Source organism: Lissotriton helveticus, chromosome 3_1 (assembly GCF_964261635.1).
Source record: "Lissotriton helveticus chromosome 3_1, aLisHel1.1, whole genome shotgun sequence".
In the NCBI taxonomy this organism is placed as follows: Eukaryota; Metazoa; Chordata; class Amphibia; order Caudata; family Salamandridae; genus Lissotriton; species Lissotriton helveticus.
In genome coordinates, this window is record NC_136061.1 from 1,024,216,939 (window position 1) to 1,024,242,961 (window position 26,023).

The 26,023-nt window shown below is 45.4% G+C and overlaps 1 protein-coding gene across 1 annotated transcript in view; it reads left to right on the forward strand.

Moving 5' to 3' along the window:
- The first annotated feature begins 3,767 nt into the window (after nucleotides 1–3,767).
- LOC144824202 (dynein axonemal heavy chain 11-like) overlaps nucleotides 3,768–26,023 on the forward strand; it is a 3,356,387-nt gene continuing 3,334,131 nt past the window's right edge. The window contains exons 1-3 of the mRNA XM_078683354.1: nucleotides 3,768–4,101; nucleotides 9,758–10,008; nucleotides 10,918–11,019. Coding sequence (XP_078539480.1) covers nucleotides 3,768–4,101; nucleotides 9,758–10,008; nucleotides 10,918–11,019 — 687 coding nt within the window. The remainder of the gene's footprint in view (nucleotides 4,102–9,757; nucleotides 10,009–10,917; nucleotides 11,020–26,023) is intronic.

Consider the following 26,023-nt stretch of genomic DNA (forward strand, 5'->3'; position numbering starts at 1 on the left):
CGTGTCAACCGGCAGGAAAAATCGCACCTGTTCACCGATCCGAGGGCCTTGCAGCAGGCACTGAAGGGATGGTCGTAAGAGCACTGCATGGCCCCTGAACGGCAGCCGCCCGATAACGCGTCAGGCGGCCCATTGGACGAACAGGACTGATGTCCTAATCCTCTACATACTGGATGGGGTAAGATGGTGTGGAAGGAGTGATAGGAAGAGGGCCTGGACTTGGCGGCTATTGGACCCCATCTCCTCCTGCTCGGGGGGGGCCGAGGGAGATTGAATGACTCACTTAACGGTATGGCATGAGGCAAACAGGCAGTGATACATCTCAAAGCACAGGGCGGGTAGTGCAGACTGTGGCCTAGAGCAGGACGCACGAGCCCACAAGTGGAGAATCTGTACGATGCTGCCTGGGGGGGTAAGCCCCATACAAGACACTATTACCGAAAATGTATGACATACTAGCAAAGGTACCCTAGGCCTTGTATAATGCAAGAGATACGGCACAGCGAGGGCGGGAGGGGTAATAGGCCAAAGGCGATTAAGAAACTATTACTGAATAAGTTGCAGCCTCTGCCCAGGCGTGCTGAACACCACAGAAGTTTTCAAAGGGGTTTGTTAATGTGGGAACTAGTGGGGGGTAGGGGGTGGTCAAGGATTCTGTGGGACCAGGTTGGGGGAGGTCAGCTGTGGGTGGAGGGATGAGATTGTTGAGAAGCAATGGAAGAACGAGGGAAGTAGGGAGGATCTGTTGTGGGTTTTATACACAGTGCATGGTGCAGGTTTACACAGAATAAGAATACACTGGGAGTATAGTGAAGACGGGAATGGCGGAAACGGCTGACGCTGAGGCCCCTAGGACGGTAGACAATATTAGAGCACTCACGTGGAATGTCAGGGGACTTAATGATCACCAGAAGCTGAGGAAGGTCCTGAGCTACCTGCACAGGCAGCACGTGGATGTTGCACTCTGCAAGAGACGCATCTTCCGCAGACGAGCACAATGCTTCCCAGTAAGGGGCTTGCGGGTAATATCACGTCAGCAGGATTCACGACGCAGGCCAGGGGGGTGCTTACATGGGTCAACCCCAAATCACAGTACACATTAGACTTGTTGAGGGCAGACGCAGAGGGGCGATTTGTCATTTCCAGATGTAAAGGGCAAGGGTTGGACTTAGTGATAGTGAATGTTTACGGACCTAATTACAATTGCCCAGAGTTCTACGCAGCGCTGGCACCTGCTGTCCGCAGTTATCACAATGCACAGCTCCTGTGGTGGGGGGATTTTAATCTAGTAAGAGACCCGGCAATGGATAGATCGGCTAGTCCCGGCCGTAGACCCACTGCAGCGGCACAGATGTTAGATAGCGTTATAACAAGTATGGACCTAGAAGACGTCTGGCGGGTGCGCAACCCGGTTCAGGGCGGTTACACACAGTACTCAGCCTACGACAACATTCACACCCGTATAGATTACTGGCTTGCTTCGGCCTCCCTTCTGGGGCAGCTCAGGGACAGCAGGGTCCTCCCGCGTACCCTCTCAGACCACTCCCCGGTGCTCTTGGTCCTTTCCACTCCAAATAAAACACTACCACCCTTTATGTGGCGTTTCCCGCCCTATTCTCTCCTGGACCCATTCTTTAGGGGGGAACTGGCGGAGGCAATTGACGTTTACTTTGAGTTGAATATAGGTTCGGTGGACAGCTTCCAAACAGTATGGGAGGCATTTAAGGTTTACATTAGGGGCATAGCAATGACTAAACATTCGGGGGTCCTTAAAGCTATTAGGGCACGATTAGATGACTTGGAGAAGCAGCTGAGGCAGCTAGAGGAAAGACAGCAGAGGGAGGCGGACACAACTTTAGAGGAAGAACTTAAGACTCTGCTCGGAGAGTACCACGAAGAGGCGGACAGGGAGATTAAGCACATGGGAAAATATGCGTCGGCCCGCACATATGGAGAGGGAGAGAGGCCGAGCTCGGTCCTTGCAAGAGTCCTGAAGGGGAGGCGAGGTAAGCCGTTGGTAGTTGAGATGAAATCAGCGGAGGGTGAATCCCTCTCAGATGAAGTAGACATTGCACAAAGATTTAGGCAATTCTATACAGAACGGTACTCATCTAAATGTGGGGACCTGGAGGAGGAGATTTTGGAATTCCTGGAACATATTAAACTCCCCACTCTCACAAACACACACAGAGAATTTCTAATGGCTCCCATAGAAAAGGATGAAATAGTGGAGGCTCTCTCGAGCATGAAGTCTGGGAGTGCCCCAGGTGCAGATGGACTCACTGTTGGTTTTTATAAGGCGTTTGTGGATTTACTGCTTCCGCACCTGGGGACCCTGTTTGACGATCTATGTGAGTCGGGAAATATGCCAGAATCGATAAGGGAGGCTATTTTGGTGGCTATCCCTAAGCCGGGTAAGCCATTTGATGAATGTAGCTCATACCGACCCCTCTCCTTATTAAACGTGGATACTAAGATATACGCTAAAGTCCTGGCTAACCGCCTAGCGCTACTTGCAAAGACGCTGGTCGCGCCGGAACAGGCGGGATTCATCCCGAACAGGAACCTCACATACAATATTCGAACGGTCTTTGGACCCATCCAACACGTAAAGCAGGATATTAAAGCAGTGGCTGTATTCCTCGACATGGAGTAGGCCTTCGACTCTGTGGAATGGCCATTTATGCGGCAGGTGATAACTAGGATGGGCCTGGGACCGGTGTTTCTTCAAATGATTGGCACCTTGTACAATAGACCTAGGGCAAGGATTCGCCTGGGAAACCTGGTCACAGACTCCTTCCCCATATCTAGAGGGACCCGACAGGGCTGCCCGCTATCCCCCCTGCTGTATTCCCTAGTGGCGAAACCTTTGGCGTGCGCACTACGCGAATACCACGAACACGAGGGCATTGGTTTTTCGACCTATAAGATTGTAGTTTCCATGTATGCAGACGACACTTTGCTGTACGTCCGAGATACCGAAAACAACCTGTCTGCGGTGCTCCGAGAGGTGGTTCATTTTGGTGCACTTTCTGGTCTGAGGGTGAACTGGACAAAGTCCATGGCCTTCCCCCTTACCCCGGCCATGCAGGAATTTGATATGGAGTTTCCGCTACAGTGGACCACCGACTCGGTTAGATATTTGGGAGTCCGGCTATATACGGACTCCGAGATAGTGTTCAGAGAAAATTACGGAGTGGCCATTAGTAAATTAGAGGAAGATGTAGAAGCCTGGTGCAGACTCCCTCTCTCTCTTTTTGGGTCACATCTCGATTATGAAGATGGTGGTGCTGCCTAGGATGCTGTTCCTGTTCATGAATCTCCCAATGGTCCTCCTGCGGGTCTTCTTCCAGAGATTGAACCAAATTATGTTAACACTTGCGTGGGCGGGAAAGCAGGCGTGGGTACGGTGGCAGGTACTTAACTTACCATACAGCATGGGAGAACTGGGCGCCCCATATTTCGAGCTTTATTACAGGGTCGCACAGAGTGCACATATGCATACATGGATCCACGGGGACCCCAACATCCCCCATGTCTGAATGGAAAAACTGTTTGCAGACCCACTCCCCCTACCGGCAACGATATTTAAAGCAGTGGCACGCAGAACTGGAATCATAGATTCAATCACTGCTACCAATCACGCATGGCATTGCCTACTGCAGCAACAGGGAGGGGCATTACTGTACTCACCAAATATGCCGATTGACTGGGCCCAATGGCTGACCCCTTGCAGAGACAGGGGTGTGATTAGTGCTCTCGGAAACATGAACATTCTGACAGCAGGAGATCTATTCAGAGATGGGAAGGCTAAGACCTGGGAACAGGCTATGGAGACTGGGGGAGACAGTACACCACTACAAAGATTTCAATTCTACAGAGTGCGACGAGCTCTGCTGGAGCAGCTGGGGGAGGACCTGGAGGAACCACCGGAGGTCCCTGAACTCACCTATGTGATTAAAGCGGAATCTCCTCGTAAAGTAGTGACAAATCCCTACAAAGTAGCAATGTCACATAGGGAGAATAAATGCAAGGCAGCAAGGCTAGCATGGCAAAGGGATCTGCAAATAATGACAGATGACAAGATGTGGCGGTACTGCTGTGAGAATACTAGACGGATTTCACTACACGGAAGGCACAGGCTCCTCCAATTTGCATATATCAATAGGGTATATTACATTCCAGAACGCCTATGTAGATATGGCCTCAGAGAGGAGGCAGACTGTGATAGGTGTCATGCCCTAGTAGCGGACTTCCTGCATATGGCGTGGCTATGCCCGAGTGTACACGCATACTGGAAGGAAATATTCAGGGAGTTGAGTAGGATAGTGGAAGTGGAGCTAGAACTGGACCCTGCGCTGGCACTTCTGGGATACTCCAAACAATTGCCCAGGGCTATACGCATACTAGTTGACATGGGCTTGCTAATAGCGAAACGGGTGGTGGCCCTGTGTTGGTTGAGAGGGCCGACGCCCACAGTTAAACGCTGGACACACGACATGTTGTACTGTTGTACTCAGTCGGAAAATTATAGTGAGCTACTTCCGCCTAGGAGTCGTCCAAAAGCTTTTGGGGATTGTTTAAGTTGTAGTCTAGTGGTAGAAACAAGGAGACGGAGACGACGGGACAGACCTCCCAAGGGACGGAGGGGGCAGCATGAGCAGACACAGCATGATTCCCTGAGGTTTAGAGGGGGACGCCAAAAACCGGAGGGTACACATTCAGCTAGGAGAGTGGCGAAGTGGGCTGGCGGTCTCCTGGAGCGAGGTGGGGTAGTTGGGGAGTGTAAAAGGAAACGGGTAGTGGTCCTTCGGAGAGTTCCCGGAGTGACAATAGGGAGAGTGCAGCGAACACAGCAGGGGTCACACTAACAGCGTCGACTGGAGGGTTGCACAACGAGATAAGAATGATGGAGACATGAGTAATTAACGCCGCCTGCCCACTGGTTGGGTTGTTGGCATAAAAGCTGTGTATCTATTAGAATGTACGATCCATCCTTACAGTATAAAAGGACTGCACTGTGTACGGTTTTGGGGGGGCTTCTATGAGGTTGTTGTGATAAGGTATCATTAAGCTAATAAAAACATAAATAAATAAAAATACTAATGAATGAACTGTACATATATTTCAAAATATATCACCACTCAGGAAAGCACAAATTAAGTCTTTGTTTGTAATTCTAAAGTGTAATGGCAACAAATATTTTAATAAGATCAAAATAAATCAAGACAATTTACTTGGTGATGCGAAATTGATGAATAGTCACTAAAACCCAAATTCCACACATCGTTTGTGTGTTGTGTAGCGTCTATAAGTAAAACTGTTTTAGTACCCATTTCAAAGGAGAATGTGCTGTCTGTAAATGACAGTGCACAACCGCACCATGCTTTATTAATATATTTGCAAGAGTGTGCTCCTAAATGCACCACCAAACTACACCCTTACCATGAATGAGCGTGGTTCAAATGTTACAGTGGTTCTTTGTGTGACACCAGGATTTTTCACAATCCCTATAATTTAAGGATGTACTATTGATGGCAGCACCCCCCACTCTGAAAACTGTTCCAGCACCACTGTGACTAACTGGTAACCATGTTGTTTGCCTGGTGTCTTTCATGTGCTCTATTCAAAGTTGTCCCTTTCTTTACCTAGGCCTGGTTGATTAGTATAATTAGTATACAAATTTAGGAACAACCAGCATAGATAATACAGTCATTCTTCCTAAAGGAATTCTGGAGACATTTGTAGCAAATGTTCAACTTTATATTTCATAAAGCCCCTGCAGGATTTCAAAACAACTTTAATATTTTAGTGAATTTGAGACTTTAGGTGCTGGAGCTTCAAAACAGAACTGAAGGAATAGGTAATATTATAACATATGCTATTAAGAACCTTGATTTCTGTTTCTGTTGCCATGACCTACTTGCAGAACATTGCCCATCAGCCGCACATTTTATATGTTCTGATTCTTGAATTAATACTTGTACAGATTGCATGATGCCACACAATTTGTTCCAAAGTTATTTCAAGGCGACTACATGGTGTGCCACTTCTTTAGGCCTGGTGGCTTCCTGCCTGGATATTGCTGTCACCTCATAGGACAACTGCTCAATGCGGTCTGCTAACAAATGTTTTTTTTATATGGGATAACACAAATTCCTGGCAGAGAATTTAACAGGCTGTAATAGTGTCAACTGATTGGCATTCACTTATTCAATCTTATGAGGAACTAAAGATGCATAAAGAGTCAAACCTGTGACTTGCCAGTCACAGATCCTGAATTAATGTGCATTAACCCACTAATCTCAATATTCAGAGACCTGTGCCTGTGTGCAGCTGCAAACACGTGTGGGTTGCACTTGCAACATTTTGAGGAGCAGACAGAAAACTTACCTTTGGTCAACAGTTAGACAGTAGCTTTTTAGGTCGAGCCTAGACAGCTCATGTACTGTCTCCTCGAAGCAAGCTGGATTCATAGCCCTCACATTGGTTACTTATAGCTTGCCAATTGCCTTTGTATCTACCCTTTGATTGTCGTTCAAAAATTCTTGCTTGCCAGTGCTTAATCCTTCCTCTTTGTCCCTCCTTTTTGTGTTTTGTTTCCTCCCACAGAGCACCGCCCAATTACTCTTAATATTACGCTTCTGTGTTTATATGTTCATTTGGGGGGCAATTTTTTTTATTGATTCCTGCTTGTGTTACGGTTTGCCCGTCTTGGGTTTCAAAGCACATTCATGTCATCTCCCCAGGGTTTGTAAGTCATTTTATATCATATAATGTGAACTCGGGTGACCTGAAGGTGTTGGAGTGTTTTACATGAGCACTAGTTACATTACACAATGTCAGATTAATATTGGGGGACATTTTTATAGAGCGCGAACTCGACTGACCCAAAAGTATTAAAGCGATTTACAAAAGCGTCAGTTACATTACACAAAGTCAGGTTAATCTTTTTGTTTTTAGGTGTGTGGAGATTAAGTGATGCCAACTCTGCTCCTGTTTATTCATTATTCCCCAATACCCGGCAAATGAAAGCATTTTGTTGTTGTTGCTATGTTCAGTGTTCCTATACCCAGGTGGCTGAATACTCTAGTGATGCAGTTGCACACAAAAAGTAATAGTGCTGTTGCCTTGCATCGAGGCACTTGTCTTTCTGTCTGTGCATTAAAAAGCCTTTGAATGTGACAATAAATGTTTCCAGAGGCAACCATGTATTCCTGAAGCACACTGCATGACCCAGTGCAGAATAAGTCAATAGCTCTTCAATCCCTGGTGGCACACCACCCAGGATAATGTGTTGCATGGCTAAACACGTATAAGGTCCGAGAGGCGAGACCTATTGGCTATGCGGGCGGCGACCTCCGGAAGGAACCATCTACAGGCATTGTGGACAGTGCGAGGAATCTCTTGATCACATTGTATGCCTTTGTCCCGCATTGTTGGAGGTGTGCAAAGCAAGGCTAAGGCGAGAATGGAACAAACTGGGAATATGCATGTGTCGGCAGGCTATCATCGCCTCTCTCAACCAGACAGCACCACCCTAAACATGCAACTGACCAAATTTGTGTCCCTTGCACTCTACAGATACAGTTGCCCAGAGGTGCTACCGGGGAGTCCCATCTCTATCCCAGGCACGCCTCCATCAGGCTCAGCTCAGCCTGACAGGACTTCAGGTGTGGTGGCCCTCAGGCTACCCTGCCCCCTGCTTCGAACACTGTGGGTTAGCATTTCTCCTCTCCACTGTCATGAGGCACTGCTTTCTTTCCCACTGGCTGCTGTAAGATAGTTCTCTCCTATATGAAGTCCGGTTGACTCTCATCAACCTCTGTGTTCCTCAATATGGGTCAGTGTTTTTATGAATATGCAATGGGGACAGAAAGTCAGTGGTTAATTTGCAAAACAAATATGTGCCGGGGCTCTCGTCAGGAGGCAGCGTGCACCAGCCCATTTCTCCTGTTAGCACCACCTAAAACATAAACAACTACAAACCATGAAAATGAGGAGAGGATGTTGTGTACTGGCCAGAGATGCAGACTTCAGAGTTGAGGAACCAGGTTGAGTCTTGGCATTGGCTTGATATCATGTGATTCCGGGCAAATCACTTAATCTCCCTGTAAATTAATGTGGTTAACTGGTGCTCATGAAAAGTGCTGGTGTTGATCATTAAGTGCCGATGCTGAGCACCAGAAACCACTGGCTAAAATTAAGCGCTGCAGCACGCTCATTGAATAATCCGCTGACATTATTACTGTCATGCTGTAAGAGGGTCTTTTTCACATTAAGTGAGGCTGGCATTCATCAAGTCTAGTGTGTTTTTAACATCTGTGCCATTCATCAAGTCTAGTGTGTTTTTAACATCTGTCAGTGATTTTATTCTTATGCAATTTGGAAGGTGGCTCTCCCAAAGTGTAACTCGTTGCTACTACTCATTGTACTAGCACTTTATGAGTCAGCTTCCCCAATCAGAAGTTCGGTTTTTGACCCTTCATCCAAATAATGAATGCTCTCACCTGATTTAGGACTAGCAGGTAGACGTGGGCCAGGTGTGTTTTTGCATGATCATCCTCCAACTGAGGATTGTTCCATTTGCCAGTACTTGCACTTGAACGTCTCCGCCTTACTGTGTCACCCTCTGTTCATCTGGGTTATTTTGACACTAGCACTTTGTCCTACTCGGTCTGCATGAAATAATTCCAATATGACTGTTTATAGATTATTATGATGTCAAAAACTAGGTGCGTTTTTCTAATGATTTTGTGTTGTTTTGCTTTGTTTAATTTACATGCCTTAAAAGAAATTGCAATGGTTTTAATTAACCGCACAATAAAATCCGTCTCCAGGCTATGCCAATGCTTGTTTCAGAAGGTGTCATTAAAATGTTTCATGACCTCACTGACTTTTCGCAGAATGAATTGAAAAAAAGTTCCTCGTTTTGAATCAACTTTGCAAAAAAAGTCTCGAAAGTACTTTATACTGAAATCTGTAGATGCTCATTTTAAGTTGTCAAATCACATAGTAGTAGTAAAATAAATAATAGATCATAATATAAATAATGCAAGCTGCTATAAAAAAAGTTTTGTTGTAATTGTATCAGAGTTGGCCAGCATGTTGAAAATGCACAATTTATCACTGCAGGGTCTTATTTTGTCTGTAAAGATAGCTGCCCCAATGTTTGGAAGGTTAGCATCATACAGTTGTCCCAGTGTTTGAACTGTTAGCCCCGCCTCCAGTGGTTGACATGTTAGACCAAACACACATTAATTTACTCGGGTCTAGGTGCGCCCATGGTGCAACACACCAGCTGCCCCTGGCTGCTGCGTTCACCGTATTGTGGCACAATACTTCCAGCTGAAGCTAATGCCGAAAGGGCCGTGTGATGAAAGGACAGCGGGAAGGTGACCTGCCGCCCCTTCAGGTGCCATCTCGGGTTGCGCTGAGGCAGGTGTGAGGCGGAAGGAACACTGAGCCGGGCTCGCGCCAGTCTCAGGTTCCCGGACAATAGAGTCCGCGGGGACCGGTCACTGCATCACTGCGCGTGTCGGATGACGAAGGGGAGCAGCCCAGGAAGGACGGGGAGTGCCACTATTGCCAAGGAGGCCTGACCCCAGGCAGTCGAGGCCCCGCTTACAGCCCGCCATTAGATCTAAATCGTGCAGATGGCTGGTCGCCCTCTTTAGAAGCATCTTCTTGCAATAATATAAACTGCGTCCTAAGGAACTGTAGGCTAGGTGGGCTTTACTTACATCTCCTTCCCCAGGCATGGAGGAAAATGCAGCCACCCCTCCCTCTGAAGTGCCCAAGCCCCCCAATATGGCAAACGACGAGAGGATCGACCACATCAAGGAGCAGGCCTTCCGGTCCCTGAGGCTGAAAGCGGAGAAGTGGAACCGCTTCGTGTCGACGGAAGAGGGTCAGCGCCAGCTGCTGGACTTTTTGGAAGAACCGGAGCACCGCACCCTGATTCTCTACACCGGTCCAGGGGGCATACTGCACGCCAGCCGCGGCCAGGTGGGGAATCATCGCTCCTGTGCTGTCGTGCGCGTGACTTCTGCTAGCGGAGGTGCCAATAACCAGGCCTTAAGTGCGTCAGAGGGTGTAGCGTTATGTTCAGAGCTGCAGACTTTGGGAATGGGGGAGAAGGTTCGAGACACGGCATCACTTTAGCATTCTACGATTCTGGGCACATGACGTAATCTCTCCGTGCCTTAAATATATAACAAGAATGTTACCTTGTGTCGTGTAACAGACAGGTGCTCACCTAAAGCGCATCAGTACCTTCGGGTCTAGCTCACTCTACATAGAATTGTTGCCCAAAAAAGAGCCGGTCACTCGCTCGTTTGTCAACTCCGCAATTACGTTTGATTAAGTTATAACTTATTTTGCGCTTTAATCTGCCATTCATGTTCCTTGTTTTATATGGGAATTCGTTTTACCGCGGTAACACACATGGTTACTTTTTCTAGGTATTTGTAGTATGTGATCCCCTCAATTGGAAATTAAATACCTTGTTTGAGATTCCTAGCTTCGGTGTTTATGCCTTCTGGAGCCACATTAAAAGACACGTGTATTACTTCGTTGCTGCTTTGTAACACAGCCTTTCTCTCCCTCGCTTTGTTACTCTCTCTCATTTTGGAATCACAAATATGACCTGAATGGTGTGTATGAAAGCAATTTCAACCCCTCACCATTCCCCCCTCAAACCCTCCGCCCCCCCAACCATACATGTCTCCTCAACCACCATGGACAGAGGCAGGCACGCACATTACCACTCAAACCACTTTGTTTGGGCCACCCGGTTCTCATCACTCATGTTCCAACAACATTGGTTTGTGTAAAAAGAATACTTATTAAAAACATATCATCTTCGTCCCACAGGCTACGATTTCTTGGAAAACAAAACTCTTGTTTGTCCTGAAGAAAGTGAAAAGCAGGATTTCTAAGAATAATTATCAGCGAGAAATCGGATTGGGCGAAGTTTCCTACCCCATTCAAGAGCAAGTTCCTGTTCTCATCAGTGAGGTAAGACGCTTACTCGTAGTTAACGCTCGACAGTGTGTTATCTAGCAAGAACGGAGGTTTTCGGAATAAATCAGAGGAGGTAATTGTTATATGTTATGGGTTAAGCATTTATATATATGCGGTTCATCTTGCCACTTGTGGGCCACACTTAGACAAGGGAGGCACTGCCTTTGAGGAATGGAGAGGCAGTGTGAGGAGAGACAACCTTTGAGATTTGGGGCATACGGTGAAATGAGAGGCTTTGAAACGTATGAGAGGGGTCTTGGATGTATGGTCGTAAGGTGAGGGGACAAAGAAATAATGTTTTGGACGGAGAGGGGGGAAGGGAGTCTGTGTAACACAGATGAATTGTGAGATGGTGGGAAGGGACTCTAGGGGAATGCAATTGGTAGGCAGAGAAGTGCAGAATGAAAGGATAGACGTGGGTGCGTGGTTTATGAGAGGGAGGTCGAACTGAGAAGATGCCGCTAATAATTTAATTGAGAAAGAAAAAACCTAGGCTATGCAAAATCTGTGATGAACGAGTGTAGACTGAGAAGGGGAGTTGTGGAGAATTTGGTAAATGGAGGGCAGGTGAGATGGAGAGGGGTGACAGACAGGGCAGATAGAGGCATCCCTTTTCTTAGGCTTTCCCGTAGTGAGTAGGTCTAGGTTTAATGTGCTAATGCTAGTTTGGCCAACTTTCCATAATAACTTTGCAGAACACTTTGCCTGCTCGGAGACACTTAGCACGGTCTGAGGCCCTGTGCGCGCATGGAGACATCAGAAGACGTTTCAGAAAAAAGGGGGCTTTTTAGGGTTTTAGTGTAACTCTCTGTCCTCTAAATCAGGCCATGTTAAAATATATAACTTGGTTGCAGGTTGAGCTTATCGAGTGTGATTACTATTCATACTGTATTTGAGTTATAATCCCTTAAATACCTCAAGGCATAAAACGTAACTAACCGCTGTTGCTAAACAAGTTTAAAAAATGAACAACCCTGGTATCCACATGGAATGAAATAGTCTTAAACTTTAAAGCCTCAATATCCGGAATATTAATATCTACCGCGCACACTGCCCTGTAGCTACTAATTTCACAGGACCTCACCCAGGGAGTACTAGACTGCTTGAAATCTAATCTCAGCTTTGCTGCCTAACTTAAATATCCTGGGAATCAAAAGCTGTATTCTAATACTTGGTGGAGCCCACAACACAGTGACATTTACCTGTGTGCCTTGCCATCAGACTCACTACCACCCTGTTAGAATTGGGGGTCTCTGGTTGGCGCAAGTATGCACTTGTGACAAACAGGGACCCTCTCCTCTAGTCAGGGCAAGGGAACTACCCTTTAAGAATAACCCCTGCTCACCCTCTAGGTTGCGTGGCGCGAGCAGTCAAGGCTAATCCTCAGGGCGCATTAGTTAAGCATTCACAACCACATACAATAAATAACACTGATCCCCCCACAAATGGACACCAGGCTGTATTTATATAAAAATACGTAGACTTTATGTAAAAGATAGCAGTTTTGTAGACTTATCACAAGACCTTAAATAACATTAAATCAGGATGCACACAATACTTTTGTTGGGGTTGGAATGGATACTTTTCTTGGCTGTTTCAATGCTTCAACTCAAGCATTACTTAAAAATACAGTTCTCTTCAGCAAAGCGTCTTTCAATCAGTAATCACGTTGTTTAAATCTCGCCCCCAATCCTTTTATTTTAGCTGGGGCTGCGCTTGTAAATAGCGCTCAGTGTGGATCTGCTTTACGGGGGATCCCTAACAGGCAGGCAGGAGGCTTACGAGAAATAAACACGGACCTTCTGGTCCACTGCGGGGCCCCCGGGGGCGCTGTGCACAATGTACCTTATCAAGATGAGGATATCCCTCGGCGGGGCCTTCCTGAGGGATCCGGCAGTTAGAGGGGCGCCGCGGTGCGGGGCGTCTTGGCGGGACCTCGAGGGGGCACAGCGGAGGTTTGGGGCGCAGGCGCTCCTTTGTGGCACTTAGGGATTCCAGATGCAAAGAAGGCGGTATGAAGCGGCCTGTGCGGTTCAAAGGCACAGGGCGGCTTGCGATACGGCCCCGGTACGCCTCGTACTGGGGGGGCAAAGGGAAGACTCAAGTGCACTCGGGCGGCGTGCGCGCCGTATTTTCCAGGACGCTGCAGGCTGGTGCGAAGGGGTACGCTTCAGGCGGACGTGGCGTGCGGGGAGCACCCGCAGACTGCTACGCTCCCGGCGTACCTTCGGGCTTCACAGCGGCAAGGAGGCACGTGTAGATGGGGCTCCCGGGGCAATCTGGCGGCTCTCCCCCCGGTGGGGGCTCGTCCGGCTCGTACAGGCGTCTCCAGCTGAGACGTACAGGCGGGGCGCCCCGAGGACGGAAGCGGGAATAATCAGGCAGAATCCTCAGTTGCAGGACGTTGCTTCGGGGCGTACCTCTCGAGGCCGGGGAAGGCTCTGGTGACCCACAGCGCACAGCTCACAAGGGCTGCGGATCTCAGGGGCACAGCGCTCAGGGCCGGCCGGTACACTTGTACGGGCGGGCGGGCGCAGTGCAAGCTCTCAGCCAGTGTGGGTATGCGGCGAGCGGTGCGGTCCGGCAAGAGGGGGGGTGAAGCGGGTAGAAGCGGCCCAGGGACACAGTGCAGACACGGCTCGAGGTCGGAGCGGGTCACACGGGTGGGCGGCAACAGTCACGGCTTCACAGTCCTCAGAAAGGCGGGGCACTCGGCTGGCAGCTCCAGCAGCTGGGGCAGAGTTGTTCAGGTTCCTCTCAGCCCAGATGAGGCAAGCAGAGTCCACTGTTCCTGGGACTCAGATCAGGGGGCCAGCACGCTTCCAGGCCCTTGGAGATCAGCTTTAGAAGCACACGTTTTGGCAGAAAGTCAAAAGCAGCAAAGTCGTTTTGTAGAGTTTCTTCCTCTCCTTTGGCAGCAAGGTTCCCACTGATGGTCAGTCCCCCAGGACAGGGACAGTCTTTCTCCTTCAGCTTCCTTTCGTTCCTTCTCCTCAGGCAGAGGGGCGTCTTCCTTTTTTTTTTTTTTTTTTTTTTTTTTTTTATATCCTCATATTGCGATTTTATATATGAATGGAACTTTAGGTTTCTGCCTCTTAGCGTGGATTCCGGGGCGGTCCCTTGGTCTTCCTCTTCGAGGAGTTACGCAGAGGAGTATCCTCAGCCCATTATATATTAGGATATCTGGTTTGCGAATGAGGTAAGAGCTAGCCACCTTGACTACTCGGCAAGTACTTTACTTGTCCACCAGATGTCATTTCGCATTAATCATAGGATTGTTTGTGTCAACTCTAAGTTAGCAGTTAAGTATTTTTCCAAAATTTCCCAAAATTTAAACTTTTTGGAAGTTGTCCCTCTTCTATCTAGCTTATTAATCCTTATAACAGAATTCATCCATGACTCAAAAGTGGGAGGTGCCGCATTCAACAAATTAACACAAATCTCTCTTCTCGCTAGTACTATCAATACGAATAGAAGGTTCTCATGGTGTTTAGATAACCTTATTCCATCATTAGTATCTTCTATTCCAAAAAGAGTTAAAGTTGTACTTACAATTAGTTGTTTCTGTAAGATCTTACTCACGGTTTTACCGATTTCCTCCCAGTAATCTTCCAGAGACGGGCAGTTTTTAAACATATGGATGTCATCTGCTTTTTCTTCCCCACACTTCGGGCATTTTTTAATGTCGGCATTCTTAAATTTGGAGAGTTTTTTCGGAGTCCAATAAGCACGATGTATTGTATATAAGTGATTTCTTTTTAGTGCCACTGACTTTAGGGTTGACCAACATTTCCCAACTGATTTTTCCCAAATGTTATCCAAGTTATCAATTTGCAAGTCTCTCCCCCAGATTTCCTCCTCAATTCGTGTGCCCTTATTTGTTGCTTCAATAAGAATCCAGTACCATTTTGAAATCTCTTTTTTGATGTGTAAGTCTTTTACCATATCCTTTTCCAAATTCTTACTATCTTGATTATTTCCGAGGATGGTCTTAGCCCAGCTTGACATTTGGTAATATTTGAATTTTGCTATTGAATCGTTAGTAATACTTTGTAATTCTTCCCAAGTTACCAGAGAGGATCCTTTTATTATTTGGCCCCAGTAGTCAACATTGGCTAGTTTCAAGGGGTTTGCCAGTGCATCTTTTAGAAATTCCGGAGTTCCTGGTGAATCCCATATAGGGGCCAGAGTGCTGTAATAGGAAATATTCAAAGCTGTTCTGATTTGTGTCCAAAGTTTCGCCGCCTCTCTTAAGGTCTTTAATTTTATTTTTTTAAAGTATTTTGGGTGTCCGAATTTGAATAAAAAATGGTCTAATGAATCCGTTAATGCTTGCAGGTATATTGGATAGTTATAATGGGTTCTGAGTAATGTCCGTATTTTTTTAAATTGAAACGCCTTGCAGTATTCCGTCAAGTCTGGGCTTGCTAGTCCTCCGTCTTTCTTGCTTCTTCTAAGTTTTCTCCAGGCTATCCTTATTCCCTTTGAGGCCCATATAAAACTGGCGATTTCTCCTTGTGATTTTTTTAGTAAAGATTTTCTAAATTCCAAGGGGATGGTGTTAAAGAGATAGGTGTACTTGGGCAGAATAGACATTTTGATGATATTTGATCTTCCAATTATGCTAAGGGGGAGACAGGACCATACTTTGAATAATTTTCTCACTTCCCCTGCTACTTTGTTTAAGTTACGTTGTGGAATTTTTTCTAGATCATGGTTTATCAGGATTCCTAGATATTTTATTTCCTTTTTGATATTTGGGTTTTTGAAGTGCGTATTCCATGTCATTATTTCAGTCTTGGAGTGATTTACTAGGTAGCCTGAAATCTTTCCATACGTAGTTAAGATCTTTTCTATGGTCGATTTGGAGGAAACATAATCTTTCGTGAAGATCATCAAATCGTCTGCATATAATGCGATCTTTTTTTCCCAGTTACGATAGATAAATGGAATTATTTCTTTAGTATTTCTTATCTTATTCGCTAGTGGTTCAATATATAAGTTAAAAAGCAGGGGTGAGAGAGGGCATCCCTGTCTAGTTCCTCTTCCTATAATCACGTCTTCTGTCAGGCTACCATTGACTAGAATTTTGGACCTTGGTGTTTTGTAGATTTCTTTCATGGCTTGGATAAATGGTTGTCCTATGTTATTCTTATTCATCACCTTTTCGAGAAAGAGCCAATTGACTCTATCAAAAGCCTTTGCGGCATCGATAGTTAGTATTGTAAGTGGAGTTTTCTCTTGTATAGCTATGTCAATAGTGCTCAGGAGTTCATGAGTTATCTCATGCAATTGCCTTCCTTTAGTGAAACCTTTTTGGTCCAAGTTTATAAGTTGAGGCATTACCTTTCCTAGCCGCGCTGCCATGATTTTCGTGAAGATTTTATAATCTGCATTCAGCAGCGATATGGGTCGATAAGACTCACATCTGCTAGGGTCCTTGACTGGTTTTAGTATAATCGTAATTATGGCATCATTCCAGGAGTCTGGGATTTTGTTTTGATGTATAAGAATCAAGTTTGCCAGCTCTGTAATGTATGGTGCGAGAGTGTCCTTTAATATTAGAGGGGCGTCTTGGTTCACAAGCAGGATCTAATTTACAAGGAGCAGGGCTCCTACTTTTATACCACATTTTCATTGTTCTTGCAGGCCAGGGGGGCCTCTGCATACCTTCATTCAGTCTCTGAGTACTTTGTTGGGGTGTTCTGGCTTCTTCTTTCAGTGTGAGGGGCAGGCACATCAGACGCTCCACAGGAGGTGGAGCCAGCATTGTGTGGACAGGGGCAGCCAGGAGTACCTTGATGACAGTGCTTCGCCCTTCCTGGGCCAGGTGCAGGCTGAGTCATCAGGCGCTCCCTAGGGGGCGGAGCCAGCATTGTGGTGGCAGAGCACAGCCTAATTCAGAGTCCAGGGGCACTCCTACCTCCCACTAAGGTGTAATCCTTGCATTCACCACCTGTCATCCCCCAGCCCTGTCACTCACACATCCCAGACAGTCAGATACACATACTAGCAGAGGCGGGCTGAAATGGTTAGGCAAGCAAAGGCTAACTTTCTAAAAGTAGCATTTGCAAACACAGGATATTAAAATAAACTTTACTAAAAGAAGTATATTATTATTCTGAGTTCAGGCATACCAAACTTGACTTTCTACCATGTTCCCTGAGCCTGCTGGGAATATAGAGTGTAATAATTCCAGCAGCCCATCTGGCCTAAGAGAACAGGTAGCCTTACAATAGTGAAAAACGAATTTGGCTGTAATTCACTATTAGGACATGCCACACACACCAGAGCATGTCCTACCTTACACTTACAATGCACCCTGCCCTTGGGCCTACCATAGGGGTGACTAATATGAAGTTAAGGGAAGGTTTAGGGGCTGGCAAGTGTGTGCACTTGCCCAGCCAGGATGACAGTACCAGACTGCACGCAGGTTCTGCAGTGGCAGACCCTAGACACATTTTACAAGGCTGCTTCTGTGGGTGGCGCTACCAGCGCTGCAGGCCCACTAGCAGCATTGGCATTCACAAGCCCTGGCACTCCTGGTGCACTTTACTGGGGACTGACAGTAAATCCAATGAGCCAATCAGGGAAAATCAATCACAGTCAAATTTTACCTTGGGAGCACTTGCACTGCGGCACGGTTTGGCCGTGGCGCAGTGCCCTGAGCAGCGGACTCCAGCAAAACATCTGAGGCACATCAGCAAAAAGTGGAAGGGAAGCTCACGCCAAGGTGCCAGGTCTAACACACCCCACTTGTGGTTTAGTGGAGTATTGGAAACATGCAACCAGTGATATATATCTTAGGGATAAATCCTAAGTCTACAGTTTTAGAACTCCTAAATCTAAAAGACAGGGACTGATTTGAATGTGCTATGTATGAGGAAAGTGGATCTGGTTTAGTGCAGACCTGCTCCCTGCCCTGTTTCACGAGGGAGGGGTGCTTTCTGGTAAACAAAACAGTCCCTCTTTCAGGGGCACGGTGGCACTCAGGAAACCAACCTTTTATACTTGGAATATCACACTCAAGCATCTGTACTAATAAGAACACAATGTATGTTTACATTTATTGTAATATTTTATGAATTAGTACATGGGCCGTGCCCACAAAACACATGAAGCAGATTGCTACTATCAGGGCCACTATGAGAGTGAACACAGCAAACATTTCTATCATGGTTCTCATCATTAGATTTCCTAACTCCTACTACACCCGTTATTATCACTTCTCTAAGAGCATGACAAATAACCTAACGTTGCCTGCAGGGGAAGTGTTACAATTGTCGCTCTGCATGCCTGCACACAGAGTGCCTCTGAGGATGCAGAATGTAAGCATCACAGGAACTGCCATTAAATGTCTGGAAGCCTTTCTAGCAGACATAAGCTTCCAAGTTATTGAAGACTCCTTTGCTTCCTCTATTCATCTTCTGCTTTGTGGGGCCCCACAGGGCTTTTTACTCAGCCCCACACTGTTTAAATCATATGTACGCCCTCTGGCGGACATTGTTCAAGCACTTGGGCTTGCATTAGTGCCATATGCTGATGACACGCAGGTCATCCTAGCTCTTTCTTCTAATACCACCAAAATCACCTCCCACTTAAATTGCTGTCTCAGGGAAGTTACAGATTGGATGAATAGCAGCGGGTTAAAGCTCAATGGTGAAAAAAGTGAAGTTCTAGTAGTGTGCAAAAATAGTCCTAGGTAGCTGGAACTCTCATGTCCAGACCATTTGGGTGAGCTACCAAAACCAACACAAGCAGTAAAAAGCCTGGGAGTCTGGATTGATGGCAAGCTTACTATGGAGACTCAAGTAAAGAAACTCGCAGGCTCATGCTTTCGCAGTCCACAATCTTTAAGGAAATTCTAGCAGATATTACCTTCTTCCCCTAGAAGAATTGTAGTGTTGATTATGGCAACTCACTGTACCTTGGGAGTCCGAAATACTTGATCAAAAGGCTCCAAGTGGTAAAAAATGCTCCCACAAGAATCCATCAGAAAATACCAAAGCATCAGTCAGCTACTTCAGCTCTGGTTGCCTTTGCTGCCAGTTCAGAAAAAAATCCACAATAAAATGGAGAGAAGAGTTAATAAATAAACTCATATATACATCAGCTGTAAAGGATAGTCAAGTCATTCTAGACCAACCCCATATCTTTCTGTTTATACCAGTTAAAACAAAAGTCCCCAGATTACTGTACATTCAGTTATAGAGCGAACACCTCTCGTTTTAGCCAACGCAAGTTCCATATCATATATCTGCCTTACTAGCAGCCACCAATCCATTACAGTTGGGGGTTGTGATGATATCCACACCCTAGCTATAGTTAATCTTGCTGCAACTAATAAAATAGCAAGCTGTATTACATTTACAATTTACAGAACTATATCCCATCATGATTTCGATGATCGACAAAGGTATTTCTATCCCTAGCTTTTGATGCAGAATATCCCCAACCTTCTGCCAAAATATTGTCAGTTCTGGACATGTTATAAACATGTTTGATGTCAGCCGCATATAAATTGCATCTCGGGCATTTTGTCCGCTCACAATTTATACTATTATCTTGTGACCATTTGGCTATTCTTTCTGGAGTATAGTATAAGAGGCATATAGTGCGATGTTGCTGCAGTCGCTAATTAGTAGCATGTACAGCTTTGTCTATAATGCTAAGAGCTTGTGATATAGTGCCAGCCGCTACTGGCATCCCCAACACCCTACTGCAGCGATTGGCTAGTCTCTCGCAATCGTCTGATCTGCAGCTGCTTAACCATTTATAGACCCTGCTTATCAGAGATTTTGATTCGACTGCATACAGAAAACCCCATATCTCAGAGTCGGTTATGTTTACCAATTTTAAGTTTTTCAAAAAGTAATCCCAAATCTGATAATACTTGAACAGCATATTCTCTGGTAGCTTATGCTTCCTCTGCAGCCTCTCAAATGAGACAAAGCCACTATAGTCATACACATCTCCTAGACATGTAATTCCACATCTAGCCCATTTTATGCCCACAGCATCATGAAATATCTCCTGAAATTCTGGGTTCTGCCAAAGCGGTAGCTTATTATGATAAAGAGAGATGTTACCACGAAGCAGAATAGCCCGCCAAATAAATATATCATCCTGTATAGTCTTTAATTTTACCCTTTTAAAATAATTTGGGTCATTAACTCTGTACAAAAACATATGAGTCTCCCCACCCCCGTCCCCCTAATATGAACTTATGACTGAAAATGGTATTGGCAGGACTGGTAAGACTACGTAGACGAGTGAAGCAGGCTGACCAAAAGTATGTTTTGAAATCTGGAAACTTTAGACCACCTTGACTGAAAGAAAGTTTCAGCCGGTCTATTGCTCGTCTTGCCTTCTTATATCCCCATATAAAACTACCTAATATTCCATCCAGTATTTTAAAGAATGAATTTGGAACGTGTACCGGAATAGAGCAACAAACTAAAATAAAGTAATTTATGCAGAATCTTCATTTTTATGATGTTAATTCTGCCGATAATACCAATAGGCAGCTTGTGCCATTTTTAAAAGACATAGGGGCATATTACCAAGGGCCTTATCGCCGCTTTAGTGGGAATTTTTCCTGCTAAAGCGGCGATAATTTTATCGCCCTATTACCTAGCTGTCGCTAACACCATTTAGCGACAGCTAGTAGGAGATAGCGTTCATCTTGGGGCCCACTTTGCATGTCAGCGATAATTATCACTAATGACATGCAAAGTGGGCGTGCCAAGATGTTAGCGACTGGAAACAGTCGCTAACATCGCTATCTCCTATTACCTACTTTTGGAAATATTCACCCTAAGCAAAAGCTAACGTCTGCCCAGAGCAGTTCTTAGCCATTGGGTTTTAATTCAATTTTGTGAACATATCCTTCTAAGCATCCCAGCTCTTCCTCTTTCCTAAAGACTTCCTTGGTTCTTCTAAGATATCCTTTAGACAAATATCCTCAACAACCATTACCTGGATTGAAGCCCTGGGATTCACAACAATACAAAGATCGTAGTGATGCATCCAGCCTAAAATGGGCGACCCATCCACAGCCACATAAATCTTACCTAGTATTGTTCTTCCACTGAATCATATAGGGACCTCCTTGTATCCCAACAAGTCAATGACCTCCCCTTGATATTCCCCAGGATTGATATACTTTGGTATCAAATTTACTCCCAGCCACAGCTTTTCAAACTCAATCCTTAGAATAATTGTGTACATAGAACTGGAATCCACCATAAGTTGTACCATTTTCCCACTGACAACAAAGTCAGCTTTTGGTCTCTTTATCCGGCCCAATTCTTTGTCAGCTTCACCAACACTTAAAATTCTATGTTCTTGTCCCACCACATTACTATCATCATCTATAGAAGCTACTCTGGACTTGCCCGTTTGCTTGCATACCACTTCAAAGTGTCCTCTGCGGTCTCATTTCCTACAATTCTTATCTACAGCCACACATCTGCGATAGTCTGCAGTGTGGAAGGTTTAACCTCACCTATAGCACAACTTAGTTGACTGCCTAACTCTTGGTACATTGTGGCTAGATTTTAGTACAGCAGCCACATCAGAGTCTTCTCTGGCAACAGTAGAAACAAAATCCTCATTATTGTTCCCTCTTTTGTCCATCTCATGCATGCAATCATGTGATTGTTCAACCACTTTAGCAATGTCTATGGCATCTCTGAGTTAAGGATTTTTGGCTGCCCATTAGCGTCCCTGAGTATTATTACACCCACAATAAACAGTCAACTGATCACGGATCAGTTCACAAGTCACGGCCCCAAACTTACTTTTTAAGGAGGACTTTCGTAACTTAGAGACCTGGGGCCAGATGTAGGTAGGCTATTACCGGTCGGTAACGGCCGAAATCGGCCATTACCTACCGGTAATAGGCTTTTCCTATGTAGGTGGTATATTTACCGATTCTGTAAATAACGAATCGGTATTTACCGATTCGGTATTTACAGGATCATCATTTACCGATTCGGTATTTACCGAATTGGTAAATGAGATGTAGGAAGCACTTTAAAGAGTGCTTTTGTGCTTTAAGGATTCGTTATTTACCACGAACTATTAGTTGGTGGTAAATAACGAATACCTGTGTAAATGCAAATCTGTGCATTTACACCTGTGCCATGTGACAGACATACATGCCCTTATGGCATGTATGTGTGCCACATGTGCACACAAGCACTAATCAGGGGTGCAACAGGGTGTCAAAGTGACACCCTGCCACACTTGACTTTTTCCCAATTTTACCGAATCGGTAATTACCGATTCGGTAATCGACATTCATTCCTATGGGCCTCCAGGCCCATAGGAATGAATGGCAAATACCGAATCGGTAAATACCGATTCGGTATTTTTTACCAAATTATTATCTACATAGCAATTACCGATTCGAAAATACGAATCGGTAAAATTCGGTATTTTCGAATCGGTAATTTACAATTACCTACATCTAGCCCAAAGTCATCTATTGATTGACCTTGCTCTTGTTGATCGGTGTAGAATTTATAATGATTCATATCCAAATAAATCTCTTTAACAAATCTGATTTCCAATCTTTTCTTTGCTTCCACATAGACATCTTCAGTAGGGTCCTCATTGGGCTGGTAGTTGGTGGTAAATATTTAAAAATATGTTGTCCTTCTTTGCCAGGATTGTTCACAAGCAAAGCCTTTTTGTTGGAAGCACTACATCGTACCCCATCCAAGGCATCCAGGTATGTCTCAAACATAGTTAACCAATCTTCCCATTCAAGAGGAAGAGGACCTGGTGAAGTCAGAAATATTGGGGCAGACATAATGGCACCATGAGACTGCATGACTATTAATTAAAAATAGACGTGTGGAAACTCTCCTTAAAATATGTAAACACGTCGATAAAAAATCCAGTGCAGTATGTGTTAAAATCTTAGCTAAAGATGAAATTGTGACTAATGAAATAGTTAATGATGAGAAATCAGTGGTGTGTGAGTCAACGAAAATGAGGAAACGAACCGTGAAAAAGTGTGTGAGTTACTGTATTATTTAATAAATTCCACTTAACGAAGGCAGGATGTTGCAGTGTTGTGCTGAACCAAGCAACAATGAAGAAACGCTGGTGTGCGAGTCACCCGAAAAATGACTCTCAATGTAGGTTTCCAAGTCAATAAATAATGATAAGAGAGTGGTGTGCGAGCCACCGAAGAGCAAGGAAAGACTTGCAAAGCAAATGTGTGAGTCACTGTGCTTGATAGACTTGACATCTTTTTTTTTTTTTTTTTTTAATTGGAAATTTATTGAGCGCTCGTACGCCCGGAGGCTTCATGGCGCTATAGAAAATGAACCAAGCAGGCAGACAATAGAAGGAACTGTGCTATCAATAGTGAGCTTGAGTGAAGAGCCAGGTTTTCAGAGAGTGTCTGAAACTGAGGATGTTGTCGTTGAGTTTTATATGGAGGGGGAGAGAGTTCCAAAGACCTGCAGCAAGGTGGTCGAAACAACTGCCTCCAAGGCGTTTCCTTTTAAATGGGGGTACGATCAGAAGTGATTTATAGGTCGAACGGAGATGCCGGGAAGGGCAGTATTTTTTGAATAGATCTCTGATGAATAAAGGGCCAGAGTCATTCAGAGACCTGAACAGTATGCACCCGGCCTTGAAGGCCACACGCTGCTCAACTGGCAACCAGTGAAGCTGTTTAAGGCCAGGTCTAATAGATTGCCTCCTAGGTATATTCAAAAGAAGCCTGGCGGCTTGGTTCTGAACAAGCTGGAGACGTTTGAGCTCTCCAATTTGTAGGCCAAGATAGAGGCTGTTAGAGAAGTCAAGCCTGGACAGAACCAAGGAGATGACAATCTGTGCGAGGGCTGCTGAGGAAAAAAAACGAGCGATTTTTTTTATTTTCTTCAGTTGGAAGATACTGGAGGATACCACCGCTCCAACCTGTCTTTTTAGCGAGAGATCCTCGCTAATAAGGATACCTAGGCTCTTGACCACAGTTGATTTAGATGGGGGGACTCCCATGCTAATGGGCCAGAAGCTGGAGTTCCAACTAAGCGAGCTCTGTCCGGGCAAGACCAGCTCGGTCTTGCCCGGATTGAGCTTCAGATGACTGCAGCTCATCCAACTCAGTATGTGGGACATAGTTCTTTGGAATTCAGCCACTGAGTCCTGGGTGTTAAGAGGAAAGATGAGCTGCAAGTCATCCGCATAGTTGAAGATGGTTACGTTTGCATTCCGGAGCGAGTGCAAAAGAGGGCGTAGGTAAACATTAAAGAGCAGGGGGGACAATGAGGAACCTTGTGGTACCCCGCAGGTGGTAGATAAGGTGGGAGCAGAGAACGAGCCCAATCTGACCGATTGAGTGCGGCCCGTGAGGAAAGAGCGGATCCAGCTAAGCGCAGGACCCCTGAGACCTGCCTGTTCGACACGGTCGACCAAGATGGTGTGGTCGACCGTGTCGAATGCAGCAGAGAGGTCCAGAAGCACAAGCGCCTGATGGATTCCTGCATCTGCATTCCGCCTTAGAGTGTTTAGCACCGAGAGGATGACCGCCTCGGTGGAATGGCAAGGTCGGAATCCTGCTTGATTAGGTGCCAAGTACTCGGTTTTTTCCAAAAAGCTGGAGATGCTTTCACAAACATGTGACTCCAAAAGTTTAGCACAGTATGGCAGCAGCGATATAGGTCTGTAGTTAATAGGATCTAATGGGTTAGCTCCTGCCTTTTTTATGAGGGGAACAAGAAGAGCTTTTTTCAGACCACATGGAACTTTGCCCTGTAAAAGAGACCCATTCATTAAAGAAAGTAGACACCCAGGAAGAATGGTGCCCACTTCTTTCAAGATGTAAGGGGGACAAATGTCATCGGGGGAACCTGTTTTGACTTTAGTAAAAAGTTTAAGTAGTTTAGTCTGATCTATGAGGGGAAAAGAGTCTAAGGTGGTAGGGTTGTACAGAGTGTCATCAAACACAAAAGGACACTGAGTGATGGGGATACTTTGCTTGATAGAACAGATTTTATCTAGGAAAAAAGAGTTCAGTGTGTTACAGAGTTCTTGGGTGGGGACTATCGGAAGAGAGGTTCTATCATTAGAGCTGAGATTCTCCACAATATTGAACAGCTCTTTTGACTTATTTTGGGCTTTAGAAATTTTATCCGAAAAATAGTCAGTTTTGCATTTGAGAATGAGATTGTGATAGTCCCTACGAGCTCTGCGAAAATTGACCCTATCGTCTTCTAAATAGGCTACACGCCACTTACGCTCCATTTGACGAGCCTTAAGTTTAAGGCTTTTCAGATGAGGTGTATACCATCTGTGAGCGTCATTGGGGCGAGAGCGGGAGAAGTCGATACAGGGTGCATGAGCATCAGCTGCATAGAGCAGCCACTCAGAAAAAGCTACTTCTGATTCATCGATGTCCTGATCGAGTGATGGACAGGTGGAGGTTAATGAATCAAGGAATGCCGGAATAGCTACATTCTTCCATATTCTTGCCTTCCCACCTTGTTGTGACTTAGGTTTGTTGTTTTTTGCGATGGAAATGCTGAAGTTGATCAGGAAATGATCCGACCAAATGCACGGCAAGATGGAGTTCACTGCCAGAGAGATGTTTTGAGACCAAATTTGGTCAAGGCTATGTCCTTTCTCATGGGTAGGGAGGTGAATGTGTTGAATGAGATTGAGGTCCAAAAAAGATTCTTTCAGTGTGGCTGCCTGAGAGTCAGATTCCACAGAGTCCAGCCAAAGATTAAAATCCCCCAACAGTACAATTTTGTCATAGGTGATAATCAGGGGGGCAAGTTGTCCCGCTAGGGATGCAACAAAAGTGGGCATGTTTTGAGGAGGCCGATATATGAGGATTACAAGAAGTGATCCCGTATCCAAATCCATTTTAAAAATTAAGTTGTCTGATCCAGTCAGATCACAGGAAGGTAAGAGGGAGGCTTTGAGGTTTTTGCGAATGATCGCAGCGACCCCTCCGCCCCTTTTACCAAGTGGC